Source organism: Strix aluco, chromosome 4, assembly GCF_031877795.1.
Source record: "Strix aluco isolate bStrAlu1 chromosome 4, bStrAlu1.hap1, whole genome shotgun sequence".
NCBI classification, from domain to species: domain Eukaryota; kingdom Metazoa; phylum Chordata; class Aves; order Strigiformes; family Strigidae; genus Strix; species Strix aluco.
Window position 1 is genome coordinate 94,813,256 of NC_133934.1, and position 14,940 is coordinate 94,828,195.

Genomic DNA, 14,940 nt, shown 5'->3' on the forward strand with positions numbered 1-14,940 from the left:
CTTTTCACTTGAGCTGTTAGTCTGCTGAGATTAACTAGGGTATTTGCACAGAGATGTATCTTTGCTTGAGCAAAAGCCTGAGGGAGGAATGTTTTGTCATGGCATGGGAAATAGAAGAGGACATGGCATTTAAAGCATGTTTGTGGCTTATCTCCACTTCTTTGCCTAGGAGTGAAATAGGCAAGTATGCCATCTACTGCCAGAGATCAGTAGACCGCACTGTGCAGACTGGTGAGCGGGAAGCCAAGCCCTCCCGGATGGAGATTGTGTCCATCCTGCTGAGAAATCCCTACCACCACTCACTCCCCTTCAGCATCCCAGTGCACTTCATGAATGGAACCTACCAGGTGAGCCACCACAGCTACTTTTCTTCTGGGCACCATAACCTGCCTCCTTCATGCAGGTGGGTGGCATCATGGTGTTTATACATATCAGATGTTGGGTGATAGACACTATTTCTCCGCCTTGCCTTTTTAGTCATTTTTCCTCAGAAAATAAAAGGAATCCAGCCCCAGCCCTATAGGTCTTAAGAAGAAAAGGGAGAGATGTTAAGTGTATCAGTACAAGAAAGAATGCAATGTGAAGGGAGACAATATGCAAGTGCTATCACTGGCACCAGCAGTCAATCGTGAGACATCAATATGTAGGAAACTGGGCTTCATTAGTTGTGATACCCATCAATGTCATGTTTCTTGAAAGTGATCGTCAATTAACTCCTCTTTCGTTGCAGGTTGTAGGTTTCGATGGTTCCTCAACAGTTGATGAATTTATCCAGCGACTGAACCAGGAGACAGGAATGAGGAAGCCATCCCACATGGGATTTTCTCTGTTCACAGATGATCCTTCTGGCAGGAATTTGGAACACTGTCTGCAGGGCAACATGAAGGTATCTCCCCCCCGCCCCCCCCCGCTACGTTCAGCATACATCTTTGAAGAGCTGCTATTAATTTTTTCTTAATGCAGCAAGATCAAATACACTTGAGTATTGTCTATATAGATTAGTATTCAGAGATGAGATATTAGTTCCTGCACTTGGGTCACAACAACCCCATACAACCCTACAGGCCTGGGGAAGAGTGGCTGGAAAACTTCCTGGTGGAAAAGGACCTGGGGTGTTGGTCAACAGCCGGCTGAATATGACCCAGCAGTGTACCCAGGTGGCCAAGAAGGCCAGTAGCATCCTGGCTTGTATCAGAAATGGTGTGGACAGCAGCACTAGGGAAGTAATTGTCCCCCTGTAGTCAGCACCGTTAAGGCTGCATCTCGAATGCAGTGTTCAGTTTTGGGTCCCTCAGTACAAGAAAGACATTGAGGTGCTGGAGCATGTCCAGAGAAGGGCAATGAAGCTGGTGAAGGGTCTGGAGCACAAGTCTTATGATAAGTGGCTGAGGGAACTGGGGTTGTTTAGCCTGGAGAAAAGGAGGCTGAGGAGGGACCTTTTTGCTCTCAGGGGGGTGTTGGTCTCTTCTCCCAAGTAACAAGTGATAGGATGAGAAGAAATGGCCTCAAGTTGCCCCAGGGTAGGTTTAGACTGGATATTAGGAAAAATTTCTTCACTGAAAGGGTTGTCAAGCATTGGAACAGGCTACCCAGGGAAGTTGTTGAGTCACCACCCCTGGAGGTATTTAAAAGACGTGTAGATGTAGTGCTTAGGGACATGGTTTAGTGGTGGACTTGGCAGTGTTAGGGTAACAGTTGGACTTGATGATCTTAAGGGTCTTTTCCAACCTAAATGAATCTATGTTTCTATAATTAGCTCAGTCTAGTCTGAGATACTAGTCAAGACAAAGCATGTACTGTTTTAATAGGTGATAAATTGGTCAATTTTTTAAAAGTCTGTAACTTAGATTTTAGCAGATATTAAAGTTTAATTTGACTACAAAATTAAAACATGACTGAGCTAGCTAGCATGATCAGCTATCACAACTAACATCAAATGTGACACTCCTAATTGAGACAAATTTATGTTAGGCTGTGAGTCTCTTGGCATGTCTATATAAATCCCATCTATTGGATTATGAAATATCTCCTTGGTATCTCCAGATAACTCAGGCTTTCATTGTTGATGAGTGCACTTAGAGGAGAAAGCTCTACTGAGTTTGCCTTCACTTTAAAAGAGAGAGGAGTGCCTCAAATCAAAGGAAAACGAAAGCAGATGAAGCACATCTGTGTCTTTCATATGGAGATCTTTATCCATGCTGCAGCTGGATGACTGCCTTAAGTGAGCAGGCTAGTGGCCATGAATGAGACACACCAGATTTTGGTACTGATCTGGGGGAAAATAATTTGTCATACAACATTGATAGACGAATAGTGGTAGTGGCAACTTTGAAGAGGCCCTGATACCTGTAAGGAACATACACATTCTGTTTTACACAGTGTAAAATTTCACATTAGGCAATGGAGGGAGAAGATACCAAAAAATCTGATGGTTTGAAGAGGAAACTACCACAGACAGTGCCAAATTGTATACTTTGCTTTCATGACCTGATATATAGATCAGATAATCTTGAGCTTTGTTGGTAATTGAACCACCATTTGGAGAGATGAGATACTGGAGTAAATGAAGGAGCTTGAGACAATCAAAGGCATCACTTTTACTGGTTAATAACTGGTTATTATTTACTTGCCAAGGCAATCTCAGTAGCTTCGTAAGAGAGGATTAGGATATCTGATTATGTATTTCACGTGATTTCTTATGTTCACATTCCTTTTATTGAGATGGTATCAAAAGAGAAGTAGGGGCCTTTGTTAGACCACTTGTAAAACAACTGGAATAACCAAGAGGAGCTGAATAGAACCAAAGGAATTAAACATGCTATTACTAAAAATACATCTGAGTTACAAAGTTGGAATCTGGGACCAAATGTTCCCAAAGTCTGAACATTCCCATTCCAAGGGTTTGGTTTAGCCATGCATGTAGACAGCTGCTATTCAGAGGATACGTTAGTGCTTTAGTTTGGCACAGAAGAGCACTTTTGAAGCAAACCTACCAATTGTTCCTATTAATCATGCTTTGATTCACATTAAGGAGCAACCTTAGAAAGTGTGAAATGGATTTTTTTTTTTTTTTTTTTTTTAAATGTGAAACATGAACTGGAAGATGTGATCCAACATAGTAGTGGGCTTTCAGGCTATTTGATCAGATGAAAGCTAGTTGAAAGGAAAACCCTTTGTAACTCCTATAGTGTGGGCATAGAGTCTTAGGAACGGGTGTTCCACTGTGCAGATCTGCTCCTCCAGGGCTTCACTACTTGCTAACATAGACATAGCCACAGAGTTGCTACCAGACTGGAATTCATTTACACATGTCCCCCTGCAGATCAGAGCTGGAGGTTTCAGTTGAAATGTTTTAATTTTTACATACTGTGTAATAGAAAACGGAATTGTTTTGTCACTTTTAGCTGTGTTTATCCTGATTCAGACTATTTCTTTATCTTCTGTGTTTCACAACACTTTTTTCACTTACTTTCCCTTCAAGTCTTGAATATACATTTCACCTCAGTTTCTCTTCTCTCCTCATGATATTGTTTTAAAGATCTGTGATGTCATTTCCAAATGGGAACAAGCCTTAAAAGAATTGCATCCTGGGAAATATGAAGGTGGCACAAGAATTGTGAAGTTGACCTATAAGAACAGGTACTGTGCTTTGTTGTTGGCCTCACTACTGCTGTTAATTAAACATTTCTAGACTGCATATATCTCTGTAGATGTCCAGTAATTTATAGTACTGTTAGTGCCAAAACTATTTTAGCTAAGATGCGTTCAAATCCTACATGAGATGTGATGAATTTTGTGTGTGGTACATGTATAAAAGAGGGTATATGGCCTAGAGGTAAAACCCAAAACACTTTAAAACAGCAGAGTAGACTTAAAATGAGTTAAGAACTAGCTGTAGCACAATAAGACATACTTGGCACAATTTCATTTGCCTAGATCCTGAAACATAATTAAATAATGTGTGTTAGGTGAGAGGAAGAGAGACCTGGGGGAAAAATCACCAGTGAAAATGAATATGATGAAACTTGCAATTAAGTGAAGAATCACAGAGATGAAAAAGATACAAGAATAATGTTCTAAATTGCATGAGCCGTAGAAGAGACATGTAGTAGCAGTGCCCAGACTTTATAAAAAGAAATGTTAAAAGTTAGATGATGAGAGATGGTAGAGAGGGGAAATGCAAGACAAAGATCTAAACCAAAAACTGGAAGAGGTTCATAATTTATAATCCAGACAGGAATTCTGAATTACAATGAATGGAGAGCTGTGTATGAGAACGAGGAACGGCTTTCTGCATGTGAATTCTCTTTGCAGGTGAAACAAAGGCCACTCCAAAACAAAAAGACACAAAGTTCTGTATTGAAAGTATGAAGATTTTGTTGACTGTAATGGTGGAAACAAATTTCTGTCAACTTTGTTAGTTGGTATAACAGAAGTGGAAGCAGAAGTTACTGCTTTTGACCCAGAAGGCAGTATTTGTTTCAGGAGTGAAACTTTGCAGTATTATTTTGTTGGACTGGAATGTGCCTAGACTGGACAGCAAGGATGTTTTGATAAGGTCTTTCCAAGGTTGGGCTGTTCTAACACCAAGGACTCTGATAAGACATGTGTAAGGTCAGTATGGTCCTAATGGTGGTGTTAAAGTGACATAAAAATAAACAAACTGACCCACTGGAATTAATATCTTGTGTGGTCTTGTGAAATATATAGTCATAGATGCAGCTTTAAATTAATATTTGAATTAGATGGTGTGAGCTGTAAATAGGCATGCATGAGGAACGGTTCTGGGAAGCATTCCCCAAGTTGGTGTCTTCAACCCCCATTAGTCATATTGCTATACCAGGTCAAAGAAATTGCAAGTGCGAAGGGAATAAAAAATAGTGAGAATCTTTGACTTACAAGAATGCTTCTTCAATTTTTGAAATAAAGCCTGCTAATTTGGTCTCTTCTTTCCTGCTGGAGCAAACGGAAGACCTTTTTAACAATAACAATATCAGTGTAAGTGGTCAAAGCAAAGCTGGCAAAAATAAAAAGTCTGCAAGGCTGCCTTGGAGAAGTTTATACATGTGAGGCAGAGGTAGTTCTGTATTCTGTGGTAAGCAGAGAAGGCCGTATCTTAAATTTTGCCTGTCTGTGCTTGATGGGGATGGATGGACACTGATTTACCTGTGTTTAATAAGGCTTCACTGTCTTGAAGTGGTTGGCTTACAGAATTCAAATGGCTTCCAAAGCTAGAAAGTATTTTTTGAGCCTTCTTGCCCAAATCTTGTTCATAAGGGAAGCATCGCAGCTTCCAAATCTCTGTCCAGTAGCCTCACAATACACAAAGTTCGCTTTGGAGAAGGAGGGGGAAAAAACCCCACAACCCGCTCTTATTTTTACTCACCTTGATTAAAGTTCCTACCTCTGCTTTTTACCTTCATGATCCTCTCTATGTTTTAGGCTATATTTTCGGAGCCAGGCCAAAGGTGAGACGGACCGTGAGCGGTTGCTACTGGCCTTCCAAGTCAGCAATGAAATAGCCAATGGAAGGTTTCCTGTTAATAAGGAATTAGCTCTGGAAATGGCGGCTCTTATGGCTCAGGTGAGTATGGCTATGGGCTGAAATCCTCCCTTTTGTCCTCCAGGAATGTCAGCTGTACACTGAATATCTTTGACTAAGCAGCTGTCTTTTAATCAAAGGTGGTTTTTCTTACCAGACATACAGTCTGAGATGTACCATGACAAACACGTTATACCAGCGTACATATGTTGTTGGAACACCTTTGGCTGTAGGGAAATTTGCTATAGGAGTGCCTCTCCTTTCTTCTGAAGAAAAATATTGGAAAAAACAGTGAGGTTGGACTATCCCCAGAACCGCTCCAATTAGTGCCTTAGTAGAGATATGGAAATAGTATCACTACTAGAATTCCATTAACAGTGAAAACTTTCCCTGTTGCACTGCCAATAGCCTCTTACTCAGGAAGAGCATCTTGTAGGATCCTCCGTTAGACCTCCAAGCTTGTGTTTATCATTTTACCACGTAAAACACACACTAGGGGTTGTGGGCATGCTAAGTAGGACAATAGTTTCTTGCTGACTGAAACTGATTCTTGCATTTGTTAAAGCAATGCAAACTGAGATGAAGAAGCTGGGAACATTGTCCAAACCATTTACAAATGTGCTGCTGTTTTAATTGGCCAATTGAAAGTAAACCCCAAAAGCTTGGCAGTTATACAGAAGTGTCTCCCCACAAGAAGTAGCTGGGCAAGATCTTGTTTTATTTTCTTAGATCAGTAAAGAATTCCTTGAGCAGTCGTGTCCTCAGTAGTTGCTCTGTTGTATACATTTACTATGGTAAATGCTGTAGACAGAATTCCCCAGCCTAATGGTATCTTTTTGCATGACTAATAAACACAGTAGTTACCGGTATGCAAATTCATGGAATGTTCTACTGCATTAAAAGTTCCATTGTTCTGTTGCACTGTAAACTATAATGTTGTCTTAGGTGGAATATGGGGATTTGGATCGACCAGGATCTTCAAGTCCTGGGGGAACATCACAATCGAAAATGCAGCATCTTCTCCATCAGGTCTTAGATAAATTCTACCCCAAACGCTACAAGCAAAACATGACTCCTGAACAGCTCAGGTAAATTGTTGGTTCTTCTACACTTTGCACCAAAAACAAATTTTACTTACAAAATTCTGTCTTTATATTTAAGAAGTTTCAAGGAGCCCTGTCAAGATTATTTAATGTAGAAACTTAAACAAATCACAAGTGTCAGGAAAAGGTTCCTTGAAAATAAAATAGCAGTTAACTAATATAAAAAGAGCCAAATCACCAACTAATTTTCCCATAGACAAAAAGTTGAAGCCTTTCACTTCCAAATTAGGCATCTGTGTTACAAGAAAATCTAACCTAAGCCTAAAATGAATTCTGTTTCTGAATTTTTGTTTTACCCTTCCCCCAAGTGTCAATTGAATCCAGATGGCTAACATTTGCAACAAGCCATAAAGCCAGCACATATGGGCTGCTTCGGGCCATGTAGTAATTCTGGTAGGACGTATTTTGGCAGGGTTTTTTGATGTTCTGACTTGGAAATTCTCAAATACAATGCAGAGATCTCAAGTACAGAATTCAGATGCTGCCATGGATCTCAGCTCTAACTGTTTTAAAGGGAGAAAATGGTCATCTTCCAGACCCAAAGCTACTTAGGGATGCAGTGGTGGAACTAACACAGTTACCTCCTGTTGGAAGCACATTTCCATCTGCATGTAGCAAGATAGCTGCCAAACTATCCCTAGTGAGCCAGATCAAGAGTGAGTTAATATATATTGCTACTCTGTATAGAGCAGACTACAGATGAGATGAAGGGGAGGGTATAATTGAACGTGAAGACAAGCCGGGCAGGATTTTACTATAACAGCTGCCTGAACATTTGTAGTTACACTTTTTTAATAGATACACCAGTGAGCAACCCATGTGTGACTGGGATTCCTGGGCATTACAGTGTAACTAGTAGTAAAATAATTGTGGAAGTAGAGAAAATGCTAAAAATAAACTCAGGTTGTACAACCCTCTTAACTGACAGTGCTAACAGCCCTGTCCACTGTGCTGTGCAGAACAGCACTTTCGGAATAAAAGGTACATTTATTAACTGTTACAATTTTACCCACCTTTCTTTGGAAGACATTAGTAAAGAATGCTGTCTTGTGTCTTGGATTCTGAAAGGCAACTGGCTGACAGGCTGGCAACAAAGTGGATGGTGCTGCAGGGGTGCTCTCCACCAGAATGTGTTCGAATTTATTTGACGGTGGCCCGGAAATGGCCTCTCTTTGGAACCAAAATATTTGCTGCTAAGGTAACTGGAGCACACCTTTCTTCTGTTCCTGAGAGTGAACTGTCTGAACAGAGATATACCTATGTTCTCTGATAACATGGTTTGAAAATGCTTCTACTTCAGGAAGGGAAAAAAATGAATACTCCGTTTTCAACGAACAGCTCTGGTACCACATAGGTTTAGAAGGAAGGAAGAGAAGTATGTTCTAAACACTAGGGGTTGCTAGCGTTCAGTAAATAAATACTGAAGGTTCCCTGGCTGCATCAGTTGATCAAAATACAGGGTACTACCTCTCCTTACAAACCTTGCCAAAGTCTTCTCAGGCAGGAATTTCCCTGGTCATTAAGGCTACAATGATAGTTTTAAAAAGACTATTTACGTACCATTGGGCAGGTGGAAGGGAAGAGTCCCCTGTAACTCACACCTGGCAGCTGATGCTAGCTAAAAGGAGAATGGGTATTTCAGTCCTGTTCTCTGCTTGATGCAGAGCTGGCTGCTTTCCTTGCCACACGAGAGAGGCAAGAACTGCTAATGCAGAAACAAAAGGCAGAAGCAAAAACTAAAGCACATATTGGGTAAGCTGCCAGCCCACAGGCATCAGTGGGAGAGCAAAGAACAGCTGGAAGGAGAGCAAAGAACAGCTGGAAGGAGTACTTCTCCCAGGAGCTTGTACCATCCCTCAGCCCATCCCATGCTAGAGCTCTGTACCTACTACCCTTGTCCAAATTAATGTCTTAGCACGTAGTGACTGTCTGAGAAATCTTGTTTTGGCATTAACCATCTTCCCCAACCCAGCAGAAATCTCCTGTGTTGAAAGCTTGAGATGGGTCTTGTTCATGGTTACATGTCTCTTGCTTTGAAGTCAAAGCTGCTATAGTTACAGAATAAGGTCTAAGGATGAAAGGGACCTCTTGAGTAAATATACAAGAAGTTTTTGAAAAGACAATTATTTCCACTGTCAGAAATAAAAGCAGAAGAGGTTACTGGTATTTGAGGTTACTGACACTGAAGAATCAGAATATAGAATAGTTCCACACAGAGTTTAAATAATGTTGACTTTTCTGATGATTAACATATTTTATAACTTCTAATAGTTAAACAGCAAAGCCTATGGCATTAGCCATGTAATGGCAGATTCCCAGGAAAGATTCATGTCATTAGCCATAACAACACATAACTCATCTTTAACAGATAACTGATGCACATACATTGAAATACGTAAGAAAGAAAATTGCACTGATGCGCATTTACATTGTATGTAAATCTGAAAGTGTTATTCCAGATTTTGAGAAAAGTCCTCTTAAAAATCAAAGCAGGTCAGACCGGTAAGCCTACAGGATTCTCTCTCATCTTCACTTTATCCTTAAAACCCAGGATTAATGTAAGAAACATCTTTATGTGGTGGTCAAGAAATATCTAAATTAATAATTTTCTCTTTCTCTAGCCTGTTTTGCCTTCCTCATTGGAAGACTGTCCAGTCTGGATAGCTGTGAATGAAGATGGTATCAGCATACTGGATTATAACATTATGGTATGGTGAGGAACACTGTTTAAGAAAAATAACTCTTCTCCCACAGAAAGACATTCCTCTGAGTCCACTTACAGTCACTAAAAGTTTGTCTTTAACTTCAAATGGATCCAGAAGTTAATTTGTAGAAGTCAGAGATGAGGGAAGCCAGTGCTATGTTTGAATGCTACATAAACAAAGGAAAATTACAGCTACAGTGTAAGGTAGGCTTTCATGTAAAAGCTAACTGCCTCCTTGATGGGCAGCAAACATGCTCATACATCTTGCAAAATCTCCATGGTATGTGCTTTACTACCACCATCTGGGATATAACACGTTTGGACTATTGCTCTGAAGCAGTGAGGCATCGAGCAAGCTAGGAGTAAACTAGAAATTCAATTCTCACTTGAGCTTTCTCTGCCAGCTGTTACCTATAGAGCCAGTTACCTATACTGCCTGTTACTGCTGGAGATCTGGTGTTCTTGCAGTAAGTAGCAAATATATTAGTTTAAGGTGGCCGTTTTTTCTTTTACAGAACTATGACTGTTTCAAACTCTCTGTTGTCTGCAGCACTTGAAGGTCTCTTATTCATACTCCTCTGTGCTGACCTTTGGAGGCTGTCGAGATGACTTCATGATTGTAGTCAGTCAAATGAAAGAAAGGAGTTCTGGAAAAAACAGCACTGAAAAACTCCTTTTCACAATGGCAATTCCAAAGGTAATTCCAAAATGAACAGTGAGTTTCTTTCGAGCTGGCAGCATCACAGCTGGGCATTTTGTACAAGCCCTGGGGACTGGTACTTTTGGCTGCTGCACTAGCTATATACATTAAAAAAATCCCTTGTAAGCTGGAACCTTTAATCAAGAGACTCTACCTAACTCTTAAAGACAGACCTTCATTTCAAACCCAAACAATTCCATGTGAGAAAGCCATTTGCAGAAGTTATGCAGTCAATAGGTTCTAAAAATCAAAGGGCACTCTTGCCTCTAATTGACTTACAGTTAATCATTTTCTTTTTTCCTAGATTGTTGAAGCAACACTTCTTATTGCCAGCTATATTAACTACCGTTCGACACCTTCACTCCTATCTTCCACACAGCCCTCCCGAAGCAAAACACCTGCTAACAAGCTCTGGGAGACTGAAAGTCGGTGCTTTTTTCCTTCCGTGCCCCGAAGCACTAAGGCGCCCACCCTGCTCTGAGGGCTCATTCCAAATGACTTTGGAGATTTTGGTTTGGGTTTTTTTTGTTCGGGGTTGGGTTTTTTGGTGGTGGGTTTTTGGGTTTTTTGGGGTGGTTTTTTTTTTTTTTTGGACTGCTCTGTACTGAATTGGAGACTGCTATGATTTTGCTGGTTACACACCTTACTTTAATGTGGGCTCCGATTCTTCTTCCATAGTTGTAGACAAAGTTCCTTAGTGTGGGTAGAGGCAGTGTCCTTTCTCTTAAAAACCTGTTTATTTTGGGGACTGTGCAGGAGTTTCTTTTCCATGCCACACTCCATCCAAAATACCATGCCTCAGGTCATTTGCCTGCACAGTGCTCCAGTCACATCTGCCCTCTTCCCTTGCAGCCATCCTTCTTCCATCTCCTGATCTTACTGCCTTGCTTACAAGCACATACGTTTTCTTTGATCCCTCCCAATCTCAGCTTTGCACCTGCCTTAGATCAGTGCACACCCTGTGTCTGGAATCTCAGTCCAGCTCTTAAAACTCCTAGTGACCTCTTTTCCTCATCATAGCCCCTTTCAGTTATTATCATTATTTTCAATAGTCTTCTGTTTGCATCAATCCTTAACTTGCTCACTTCTTACCTAAATTAGATTACACCCTCTGCAAGGCAGATTTGAGTGGTATATAGGCTTGTATCTGACTGCAATGGGCTGAACTCACAGTCCTGTTAAAAGTAAAAACAGGTGGTAATGGATAGTGTGGCATGAACCCTGTACAAGGATGCATCCTGTTGAATACTGCCTGTATTAGGAGCTGCACATCACTGCATCATAAAGTAGATACACACTGAAAAGGCTATGACCAGAGTGTAAAGATTAACATGACATAGTCTGATCAGGTAGTTCAGACCTAACTTCAGCTTTGTGCTCTGGTTGTGACTAGCCATCATATTAAAGTTTTTACCACTGTTTAAATTCAATGGTGCCACTCCCAGAACAACTATTAGGATAGTATTTTTGCAGAGACTGTAATAGCTGTTATGCAACTGCTTAACACAACCCGGAGGACAATTTATTTTTCCTTAGAGTTATAACAACTCCTCCCTGAAACTGATGCTAAAATTGAAAGACAGAAACTTTCCAAGTCCTTGCTCCAGATGTGAAAGAAAGAAGACACTGTTGAGAAGGAAGAGGAACTAAACTGACAAGAATAATTCTGATGCAAGTCAAGAGTAATTTCAGACCTGAAATAGGGAGCATAGAATTAGAGTTCAGTGCTACTCAAGAATATTTTCAACTTTAAATAAAGGTGGAAACCTAGTGTCTTTGCACGTTGAGGACTCAAAGCAGACTGGAACAGTGCCAGAGGATGCCCTAGCTCCTACAGGACTGATGCATTTCAGGAGTCGACGCTGTTCTTCGCAATAGATGAACATTAGATCTCTGCTGCAGGGCTGAATGTGTCACGTGCTCCACCGTCTGACAAGCACTTTCAAAGACTCTTTGTGTTAATCACTGTTGTAGATGTTTCGGGATGTGTTTGGAACTGCACATAATCTCAGACAAAGGAAGACAAGGCAAGCAAATTTTGTACTTTTTCTATCTTTCGGCAACTGGAACAGATCTTCCCAAACCATCTCTGTCATTCTGACTTGACAGAAGCTGCTCCTTTCAAACTCCTGCTTCCTTCATGCTACTGTAGCAAGGAGGAGGTAGTCAACAAATGTGTATTCAAGTATTGTTCTTCTGACTTTCCTGGAGAATGGTGGGCGTTTTTTTGTTGATCTGTTTCAGAGGGACTTGGTTATGATTGAGAAAGGCAATGGATTTTAAACAAATAAAAGATAAATAGCAATTCTTCTTGAAAAATCTAAATTTACCTGGCTTAAGTTCAGCTATTTTGATAAGCATTCTGAAAAAACTAAGGAAGAATAACTCCCCTTTCAAAAGTACTATGTGTAACTTCATAACAATTATGCATTCATGGGCAACTTTCCCAAATTAAAAGTGTGAATCCAAGCATTAGAAAGAATTCAGCAATAGCAAACCAAAGCTATTTGCAAATGAACAAACCAACCATACCCATGTTTTTACTCCCTAGTACCTGCTACCAACCTTGAAACATCCAACTCATGCACACAGTGGAGCTGATACTTCAAGAAGTTTTTGATTCACACTTACAATGGGTGCAAAGCCACAAATTAAGAGAAGAGCATGAGACAGACAAAAATAATTCCAAACAATCCCTTATCAACATCTTTGTAACATTAAAAAAAAAAACAGAAACAAACAAAAAAAAATACCCAAACCCATGGTGGGTTGTGGGAACAATATGGCAGACGTAAGCCAGGAAAAGATTGTATGAAGAGAGACCTGATTTGCACATGCTGTAATGTATCCACTTGTTTTGAATTCAAGGACCATCCCTTGAAGTTATGGAAAAGGGTGGAAGCTTTCTGAGCCAAGAACAATTTTGAGAAGGTATTTAGTCTTTTTTTTTTTTTTCCTTAGATACTTTTAAGTGACTCTATATCCTGATAGAGTGGTCAGTAGTATGTATTTCTTCTCCTTCTCTCTCACACACACGCACACAGAGTGATCTTAGTGTAGCTGCAATTGAGAGCGCATCATTCCTCCTCACTCAGTCACCTGTGCCTAACAATTCCTCCTGTATCTGAAGGTCCGTTTGGCAGCCTGCTTCTGGTATCCCACCAGTAACAAAGCTGCTTCAGAATAAGCTGAGCTGTCATCGGTGCTGGGTATGCTCAAGGCATAAAAGTCTCCGCAGTTCAGAGGCTGTACTTACCTTACAGTGCTCACACTCATGTCCTTCGAGACTTGTACCAGGGCAAACAGGAAGCAGAAATGTTGAATAAGCAAGAGCTGTCCTGAAGCTCGTTATTTTCTGCTATAACTGCACTTTAAATTGAGAAGCATGGCATATAGAACTTCTTTTCTTGCTTACTTCTTAAAAATATTCACCAATACTTGAGTAGTTCAGGGACCGCCCCACTCTGATGGATGCACATATACCTCCTATTTATAGCTTACCTGACTTCAACCAACCAACCCTGTGTAGATATCTATTTTGTATGATTTTTTGGTAGAGAAAACAATTTTTATTTTAATCAATGCTTTTGGCAATGACTATTGCTACAGCATAGAATGAGAAGACAGAAGCCTTTGTTTTCCTAACTGCTGTGTGTATGTAAAAGGCTGGGAGATAACTGTGAGATTTCTGTTTGTTCTTAATAAAATGCAGTTATGATGAATTAAACTGTATTATTCTCAGAATGAAAGAAACTATTCTAAAGCCAAAATATTCTCGATGTAAACAAAAACGGACAAAGACTGTGTTGGTATCCAGGCACGTACCTGGTGCAGACCTGCCCTAGTTGGGTTCCTTGTTTCTTTCTGCTGCTTTAGTGGCAGTCTGAAGTGTGCTCCCAGGGGCACAGGATGGTCACTCCTTCAGAAGATGGCTAAAGCAATCTTCCAGACTTCTTCCTGGGACACAGCTATGTGGTCATTTCTTCAGTGCACGTTCTCAGGACTTCATGCAATTTTTACAGCATAGTCAATGTTCCCAGCACACTCTTAAGCCCAAGGCTCTGTCCATTCTGCTGAGGTGTAGTTTATTTTCTGATGCATTCTCCCCATGGCTCAGCAAATCTTGCTGCTCCTATAGCGCTCCTCAAGGGCCTTGTCCATTTTCCCTCCCCATGAAGAAACACAGCCTGGCTGAACCACACCCTGAGCCATACGCAACTCAAACACACCACGTGGTTCTTAGTCAGAGGACCTCCACTGTGGTCATGGACACAGTCACGCTCCCAGGGCCTGCTGCCACTGTTAACAGCCGATTTCTGCCCCTACCCCAGCGCCCGCCCTTCTCCATTCTGCCTGGACTTGCAACCAGAGTTCGCATCAGGGTGCTGCTTCACCAGCTTCAGAGACCTACCAACTTACATTAGAGCAGCACTGGAATTAAAAATTTGGCCAACCCCAACATTTCATTTATGAGAAATAAAACTGTAAAAAATGAAGTAACCTAAACAACGTTACCTAAAAGCCAGTGGCACATCCCCAAGCTGCTGCCTTTCACTTGGACAACCAGAATACTTCCTGTGACATGAGCTAACCTGTGTCTTTCAAACTTCATGGTACCATGAAAAAAAATCAATCACTTTATCTCTACCATATCACATGATGGTATGTTGCCATGTTTTAATTACAGATTATGTAGACAAAGCATAGTACAGCATTGTATGCAAAGGAGCATGATCCCTAGGCTCCCGCCAACTTGCCAGTTTAGCTCTTGTTTTGATATTTCATTTGTCTCAGTTACATTACTAAGGAGTCATGGAAAAAAAAGAGAGATACCAGTTAAAGGTTACAGTAACTTTCAGTTCACCAACAAAGAATTTCCCAACTCCCGAGA

The 14,940-nt window shown here is 40.8% G+C and overlaps 1 protein-coding gene across 1 annotated transcript in view; it reads left to right on the forward strand.

Moving 5' to 3' along the window:
* Window positions 1–13,770, forward strand: part of PLEKHH1 (pleckstrin homology, MyTH4 and FERM domain containing H1) — a 53,248-nt gene extending 39,478 nt beyond the window's left edge. The window contains exons 21-29 of the mRNA XM_074824414.1: window positions 170–347; window positions 731–886; window positions 3,539–3,639; window positions 5,443–5,584; window positions 6,488–6,630; window positions 7,714–7,843; window positions 9,267–9,353; window positions 9,900–10,046; window positions 10,354–13,770. Of these exons, the coding sequence (XP_074680515.1) occupies window positions 170–347; window positions 731–886; window positions 3,539–3,639; window positions 5,443–5,584; window positions 6,488–6,630; window positions 7,714–7,843; window positions 9,267–9,353; window positions 9,900–10,046; window positions 10,354–10,530 (1,261 nt within the window). The 3' untranslated portion in view covers window positions 10,531–13,770. The remainder of the gene's footprint in view (window positions 1–169; window positions 348–730; window positions 887–3,538; window positions 3,640–5,442; window positions 5,585–6,487; window positions 6,631–7,713; window positions 7,844–9,266; window positions 9,354–9,899; window positions 10,047–10,353) is intronic.
* The last annotated feature ends 1,170 nt before the right edge of the window (window positions 13,771–14,940 follow it).